Source organism: Balaenoptera musculus, chromosome 5 (assembly GCF_009873245.2).
Source record: "Balaenoptera musculus isolate JJ_BM4_2016_0621 chromosome 5, mBalMus1.pri.v3, whole genome shotgun sequence".
NCBI lineage: Eukaryota > Metazoa > Chordata > Mammalia > Artiodactyla > Balaenopteridae > Balaenoptera > Balaenoptera musculus.
The window spans coordinates 112,805,383-112,814,288 of NC_045789.1; the positions used below are offsets into that span (position 1 = coordinate 112,805,383).

The following is an 8,906-nucleotide window of genomic DNA, read 5'->3' on the forward strand; positions in this document are numbered from 1 at the left end:
TACAGTTTCCCCACATGGGACCTTCATTCCAGCCAGAGTCAATTGTTTATAGTTCCCCAGAAATATTTCACACTGTTCCACACCTCCACACCGTTACAGCAATGACACCATCTTCAGCTCCCCTCCTTCCGACCTATCAATTTTGTTTACAAAACAAAACAAATACTCCAAAAAATACTCTTCATCTGGAAAGACTTCTCTGAACCAGAGTCAAATTTTGATGTCTCTCATTTGTAATCTCATAGACCCTTAAGCATATCTCTGTATATACTCTAATCCTTAGGCGCTTAGATAAAATTCCCTTGAAGACAAAAACTATAACAGTTACTATTTATTGCATACTTAAAATGTGCCAGGTACTTCGTTAAGAGGTTTATTTGTTTTCTTATTTAATCCTCATGAAAACTTTATGAAGTATCATTTTCCCCATTTTACAAAGAAGAGACTATACGCCTTGAGGGACTAAATAACTTGCCAAGATTACACATCTAGTAAGTGAAGAGCAGGATTCAGGCTAATGTCTATTTGACATTAACTGCCCTTCTACACTGCTTCCATACGTCTTATTTGAATTTTCCCACTGCCCAGCAGCAATATATGTTTACTGAATGATGACTCAGTTAATGGAAGATGAATAACCCTGACAGTAAGAAACTGAATACATAGAGAAAAGGCATTACTAGCAAGAAAAATACTGTAAGCAATAGCTTGGATTTGGGAACAGGGTTAGGATATGAGATTATTATTTTTCCTGGATCATAGAAAAACTCTCTGGGACTAACTTGTATTTATCTTGCTTTCCTGTAACCTACCAGTGTGAGGTATATAATGGACACTCAATAAATATAAGCTATAGTTGAAGATAAAGTTGGATAATACGACTACCGTAACCTTAATACTTATGATTTTGTACCAAAAGAAGACATGAAAGATAGGCAGAATCCAATCATATGTCTTTTTAACATAACACAAACTCTATAAGATTTTAAAGACTTGGCCCTAACTGAATAGGAAGAACACCCAAAAAAAACCCCCAGAGTTTTACAGAACAGCATTGGACAGTGAATGGATTAATTAGTTTAAAAGTATCTAGCCTGTTTGACTTAAGCTGACTAAATATTAAGCTAGGACTCAACTAAAAGTTAAACTAAACTAGGTTTATAAACTGAATAGGATCTGTAAGCTGAAATTGAAGGCTTAAGGCAAAACTAGTTTTTCTTTTACTTTTCTGGTTTTTTGTTGTTGTTTCTTTTGTTTTTGTTTTTGTTTTTAAAGAATAGTGCTCATTTCCTTCCCTACCATCTTTTTATTTTATTTTCTTTGGCCACGCCACACAGCTTGTGGGATCTTAGTTCCCCAGCCAGGGATTGAACCTGGGCCCTTGGCAGTGAAAACGCAGAGTCCTAACCACTAGACCACCAGGGAATTCCTACTTTTCTGTTTTAATAAATCAAATGTTAATTTAAAAATGAGGGGCTTCCCTGGTGGCGCAGTGGTTGAGAATCTGCCTGCTAATGCAGGGGACACGGGTTCGAGCCCTGGTCTGGGAGGATCCCACATGCCGCGGAGCAACTAAGCCCGTGAGTCACAACTACTGAGCCTGCGCGTCTGGAGCCTGTGCTCCGCAACAAGAGAGGCCGCGATAGTGAGAGGCCCGCGCACCGCGATGAAGAGTGGCCCCTGCTCGCCACAACTAGAGAAAGCCCTCGCACAGAAATGAAGACCCAACACAGCCATAAATAAATAAATTAATTTAAAAAATAATAATAATAACATGATCAAGTAAAAAAAAAATAATAAAATAAAAATGATAAGTAGTCTTTCTACATTAAAAATTTTCTCTTAGTGATAATTTCAGAGTGATAGATATGTAGAATAAGGACAGAATATGGAGATCTTTAACTGCTGGCTTCATTCAGGAGGCCACAATCTTGTCAATGTGTCCTATATGTTATCAACTCATCTATAATAAAGTTCTTCTTTTAAATTAGTAATATTAAAAGAAACAATAAAATGGTTAGGGCATGGGCTCTGGAGCCAAAAAATCTAAATTAGTAAACGACTCCCCCACTTTCTAGCTGTGAGATCTATGGGCTTCATCTCTCTGAGCCTCAGCTTCATCATCAATAAAATAAAGATAAAAATAGTACCTAACTAATAGGGGAGTTATAAAGACTAAGCAAGTTGATACATTTAAAGCATTATGTCTGGTACATAGTAAGCACTTGATAAGTTTTTTTGAAAGAAATCAAAACAGGGTGATGGGCCAAATGGGTGAAGGGGGTCAAAAGATACAAATATCCACTTACAAAATAAATAAGTCATGGGGATATAATGTACAGTATGGTGACTATAGTTAATAACACTGTATTGTATATTTGAAAGTTGCTGAGAGTAAATCTTAAAAGCCCTCATCACAAGGAAAAGAAAAGAAAAAGAATTTTTCTAACTATGGATGGTGATGGATGGTAACTAGACTTATTATGATCATTCTGCAATGTATATAAATACCAAATCATTAAGTTGTACACCTGAAACTTAAATAATGTTACATGTCAAAAATATACCTCAATAAAATAAATGACTACAGCAGATTGCTCTGTGGATGGGCCTCATCCCATCAGTGGAGGGCCTATATAGAACACAACGGCCAAGTAAGAGAAAACTCCTCCTGCCTGACTGTCTTTGAGCTGAGACATCAGTTTTTTCCTACCTTCTGACTCATACTGAAATACTGGCTCTTCCTGGGTCTCAAGCCTGTTGGCATAAACACTAAAACCACATTATTAGTTCTCCTGGGTCTCCAGCTTGCCAACTACAGATGGTGGGACTCGTCAGCCTCCATGATCACATAAGCTAATTCCTTACAATAAATCTCTTTTTTCTCCACAGAGTGACAAAGAGAGAGAGACAGAGATAATTTATATATCTTTATATATAAGAACATGTAGGCCTGAGTCCTGAGTAAAAATTTTAAGTATGGGAAGAGAATGAGCCCACAGAAAATACTCAGAAGTGGGCAGTAAGCAACATCAGGAGAGCATGGTGTCACAGAAGTCAAATGAAGAAGAGGTGTTGTGAAGAATGGAAGAGACAAGGGTGTTAAATAAGGTCACGAGAACTGACAAGAGGAGAACATGAACATTTTACAGATGGAGATAATCAGTGTGGGAAAAGAAACCCAAGTTCTAATAGGGTCAAAGATTATCCTAGTAAATAATTTTCTCAAGACTGATAGGATCATATCATAAAATAACAGATTCAAAGAAAATCCAAAAATAGAAGAATTCTATACATAATTTCAGAAATTGGCAGCTTTTCTAAAATGGTATGTCAACTCTGTATGTACCATTACACTGTGAGCATTACTGTGTTAGATATATATTTTAATAGTAGTTTTTTCTGTATAGTTAAACTCTTATTACCTGCAAAGAAAAAAGTGTGCTGGGACTTCCCTGGTGGCACAGTGGTTAAGAATCCGCCTGCCAATGCAGGGGACACGGGTTCGATCCCTGGTCCAGGAAGATCCCACATGGAGCAGGGCAACTAAGACTGTGCACCACAACTACTGAGCCTGCACTCTAGAGCCCGCGAGCCACAACTACTGAGCCCACGTGCCACAACTACTGAAGCCCGTGCACCTAGAGCCCATGCTCCACAACAAGAGAAGCCACTGCAATAAGAAGCCCGTGCATTGCAGTGAAGAGTAGCCCCCTCCCCGCTCAACGCAATTAGAGAAAGCCCGCACGCAGCAACAAAGACCCAACGCAGCCATAAATAAATAAATAAACAAAATTTTTTTTAAAAAAAAGAAAGAAAAATGTGTGCCAAAATTCCTGAAAAGTTTCATAGAAAATCGAATTTTAAAAAAATCAGAAGAAATTAAATAGTATTAACTGAACTTTTATAATGCACAAATGAATCACTGTGGTATGGGAATCATTTGACAACTGTTTTCATATCACATCAGCTTATGGATATATCTAAGATTTTATCATCTACAGAGTTTTCTTAATATTCAATCAAAAGGCAAGAACCCAACTCTTAGACTCCGTAGTCAACTGCTTTGCACTTACTTTGTTTCCTAAGTGAGTGATCTTCAGAATTCCATCTCGCCACACTTTTGACTTCTTCATCTTTTGATGAGTATATAGTACCTTATTTCCAAAAGTACAAAGGAAAGAAATGGTTTCTATTTACAAGTATTAAATGTTATATATTTTTATACCCTTCCTACCTACAAAAAATATTTAAGACATCTTTTATCAAAATAAAAGCACAGGTATCATAACAATAACAACAAACACCAACAACAAAAAAAAACCTGGTAGCAAAAGGCAAGGAAGGGGAGAAAGGAGAGGTAAAATCTAAGGAAGAAACTGAAAAGTTAACTGAGCAACAAAAACTATTTTGAGCTTCCTAGTCATTTGTGGGATGGAAAAAATTGTACAGTTCTCGAAGTCCAGGAGTACAGAGACTCCTGGAGGTGTCCCCCTCAAGACTTTTTCAGGGGTCTGTGAAGTCAAAACTATTTTCATGATGTTGTTTGCATTTCAGTCTCATTCCTTTGGTCATGTACTTAGCTGAAGCTCCCAAGGTTATATATATGCAATATTGCAAGATTCAATTTCCGAATGAATGCAGAAGCAGATCTGAGAATCTAGCGGTCTTCTATTAAGTCATATATTAAAGGGATTTGCAAAAAATGCATAGCATTGCTACTCCTTACAACATGTTTCTGTTGTTATTGTTTTTGGACCATAAACTTTTCATTAAAAATGTAATCTATGTTAAATGTAATGGGCTTATTATTTTTAATGAATTAATAAACATTTTAAAAATTTCCATTATAATTTCTAATATGAAAGACAGCAATAGATATAAGCCCCATAATCAAAAATTCTTTGGGGTCCTCAATAATTTTTAAGAGTATAAAAGGGTCCTGAGACCAAACAGGTTAAGAACCACTAATCTAGAAGAGGCATGCCAGTCCTTCAAGAGAAAGAAATTATTTCCTGGTTCCAAACTTCCAAAGAATTTGTTCCAAAGGACTTTGTATAACCAATGTGTAGAGTTGCCAGACACAATATAGGGCAATATTTGGGACATACATACTTATACTAAAAAATTATTCACTGTTTATCTGAAATTCAAATTTAACTGAGTGTCCTTCTTTTAGGTTTGGGTTTTTTGTTTTTTTTTTTAATTTATTTTAGGTTTTTTTGCTAAATCTGGCAAGACATTTGTGAAACATGGAAAGAAGGAAGAAAAAAGGAAATAGTGAAAACTGATAAGACTTACAATAAATTCTTGGCTTTCCATTGTTTCTTCTGCAATTATATATAGTCAGGTCCAGAAAATAATCAGTGGTCATTCAACAATTTATATCACCTAAAATGAAAATGACAAAGAATATTCAACCCTGATGAACAGAGTAAATATCAAATACAATTTTTCCCCCACAATCTCTTGACCAGAGAGATGCATCTAAGCGTCCTGAGACTATGTAACTATCAAGGCAAACACAGGTATAGGGAATTCCCTGACGCTCCAGTGGTTAGGACTCCACGCTTTCACTGACGAGGGCCCAGGTTCAATCCCTGGTCAGGGAACTATGATCCCACAAGCCATGTTGCACGGCCAAAAAAAAAACAAAACCCACAGGTGTAATCAAATTATCTGCCACTGAGGACACGATAGAATAGTGACACTACACTGTGGAAAAAGAATTTGCCAAGTAAAGAGAAAACCAAGTAAAATATATAAAATAATTAGTAGGCTGCAAACATTTTCCCAGCTGCCATAATATGTATCAGAAAATATGATTTTCCCTTCCCCCCAAGCTTGATTCTTTATAGAAAAAGCTTCAATTTTTAAAATTTTCTGAACTGCTACGATCACCACAAGATGGCCCTCTTGCATTTCAAATTTTTCATTTTACATTTTAAAGTCAATATAACACAGTATCTAAGACCAAATATACATTATAATACCTCTCCAAGGAAAAACCTTTCCAATAGCATTGCAGTGAGTACTGTAGTTATCCTACGCTATTGGATAAAATTGTTACTGTGGACAAATTTGGAAATCTAAAATCAGAGGGTGAATTGAAGAAGTAAATAGAGATGCCAAAGAAAATTATTTTTAACCACTGCCTTAGGTCCCTGGGCCAACATCATTAGCATCACCTGGGAACCAGTTAGAAATTCAAATTCTTTGGTCTTGACCTATCAAATTATAAAGTCTGGGGTTGGGGCTGGATAGCCTGTAATTTAACAAGCCCTGCAGGTGATACTGATACACGCTCAAGTTTGAAACCTAGACGGATTCAATAAAGCTATAATTTGCAATTCTGGATTAAATTCATCCTATATACATATAAAATATATAAAAACAGGCCACCTACATATTATTTATAAATCACATATATTTGTACTTACTGCATGCCAGACATTGTGCTAGGCCGAGATACTAAATTGAACAAAATACTATTCCTAGTTTCAAGGAATTTTCAGTATAGCAGGGTAATAAACGGTAATTACAATAAAATGTGGCAGGAATAAGCACAGGAGGGGCACCCAACTCGGTCTAGGGCATCAAACAAGGTTTCCTGAAAGACATAATATCTAAGCTGTAAACTGAAATAATCATTAACCAAGGAAAAATGCTAGGGGAGGTATTTCCAAATAGGAATCAACATGTCCAAAAGCCTGTGGAAGACACAGCAAGGCATAATCAAGGAACTCTAGTACAATCAAGTTTAAGATAGTGAGTTGTGAGAGATAACACTGAAAAAGTGAACAACAACAGGATTCAAGGGGCCTTCTATTTTATGCTAAGTTGTCTGGACTTTCTATAAAGACAGTAGGAGGCCAAGGCAGGATTTTAAGAATAAGATTACATAATGTGACTTGCGTTTTACAAAGATTGCTCTGGCTGCCAAATGGAGAAAGGGTGTGGCAAGGGGTACGCAAATGAGATGTGAATACTTGCCCCACGACACAGTGCACAGGACAGGACCCAGACCTACAGAGGCACTGCGTTTCAGAAATATAACTCCCATATCCGATATCCCTCCCCTGCAGCCCACGGGATTGCTAGACGCCCAATGAATGCCAAGAAGATAACAGAGAGGTCCAGAGAAATACATCATTCACTGCTGCTTTTATAGCAACTTGCTTCTAGTCACTGAATGGGTTAGACATTCTATATATGTAGGTAAGACTACATGGTGTCAAAACAATGCTTGGCATATGGCAGTTGTTAACATTAGGTCCCTTTAATAACAGCTATCATTTACTCAGTGCAATTATATGCTAGACACTGTTAAAATGCTTTAAATGTTCACACCTTATGGTATAGATACTATTTTTTATATACATTTTACAAAAAAGGAAACTGAAGTGCATAATAGGTATGTAATTTGCCTAAGATCATGAAGTAAATAAATGGCAGATTCAGAATTCAAAACTAAGTAGTCTAAATTCTGGTGCTCATATTCACAAAAACTACATTATGTAACTATTTGTTGAGCACCTACTGTATCAGGCAGGAATGGGACTAGATACTTCACATATAATATTTATCAGTCTCATAATCCTGAAAAGTAGTTACTACCATCACAATTTACATATTAGAAATCCAGTATTTACTAATTTAGGATTGCTTATATGCTATTTACAAATTGCAAAATAAAATTTCCCACTGTTTTCCTAAATTAGAAATATTACTTGTTTAAAATTTGAAAGGAACTGAGGAGGTCCAAACTCATATATGTGGTAAGTTAGTTTATAGGACTAGACATCGGAAAAAAAAAAAAAAAAGGCTAACTGGATCTTAAAATATTTAGAAGAAGCCCTAATTCCCACATTCAAAGGTGAGTCAACACCCCTTTCTTACCATTAAACAGGAAAAACGTTTTTAGCAAAAAGTATCATATATTTCAGTGAGGTGCAAAGATAAAAAGCTTTCTGAAAGTATTCATCTATCCGTATCTCTAAAACAATTCAAGTGTTCACCCACCTCTAAGTGGGTGAAAGCTTAATGTGCAAATAAGTTTTTAGCATGGAGACCCTAGTTCTGTGATACTTAAGTACAGAAATACATACATATCTTCACGCATACATTATTGTGCTGCTTTATAGATTTATGTATAAAATTCGGTGTTATCACTAAAATATGAGATCTTTTCTGTTAAGTACGACGAGATGTTTTTGGTCCTTTTGTTTTGGAACAAGCAGGATCTTGCGAATCCCTAAATGATTCATAGATTTAAAAGTTTAAGAGTCACGAACCCGATAGCTTTTTAAGAAAGCATCCAGTCCAGATAACCAAAAGAAGCTCACATTTCATTTACCAAAGTTTAATTACCATGATCCTGTGTAACCAAATGACAGTGGAGAATTGACCCTTCGTCAGTCCTAAAAACAAAGAGCAAGACCAGCTCTGGTTCTCACACGTATGTGGGAACTGCAAAGCAAGGGCTGGGGAAGGCGATGAAGAGGAGACACCAATTCTTACAAGTTGTCCGAGAATCCTGTGATCCAATCCTGGTTCCACACGGCTTCCTTACCGGTCCGCTTCTGGCAGAGCAAATTCCTTCGTCCAGTCGCGCCAAAATCAGTGACACCACCTCTCGCTCAAAACTCCAGCCTAACCCTCCTTACTCCCCGGAAACTCCGTGAAACAGCTCACCTCACCCTTCTATTGCACAAAATCCATTTTCGAAAGTCTCCCGCGAAAGGCCGTGACGTCATCCACTCGCGACCACACCAGATCAAGCTCCTATATTTAGCCCGCCCACCACCGCCCCGGCGAGAACCGCCGTTTTCAAACCGCCAATCAAATTCTTCATCGTCTGCGAGCCTCCGTAGCGGCCGCCTTCTCCGATGCCCCGCCCCGCACGC

The 8,906-nt window shown here is 37.2% G+C and overlaps 1 protein-coding gene across 1 annotated transcript in view; it reads right to left on the reverse strand.

The window, feature by feature from the left end:
- Positions 1–8,688, reverse strand: part of ZGRF1 (zinc finger GRF-type containing 1) — a 73,981-nt gene extending 65,293 nt beyond the window's left edge. Inside the window, 3 exon segments of the mRNA XM_036853785.1 lie at positions 4,077–4,157; positions 5,302–5,391; positions 8,521–8,688. Of these exon segments, the coding sequence (XP_036709680.1) occupies positions 4,077–4,157; positions 5,302–5,322 (102 nt within the window). The 5' untranslated portion in view covers positions 5,323–5,391; positions 8,521–8,688.
- Positions 8,689–8,906: the final 218 nt, after the last annotated feature.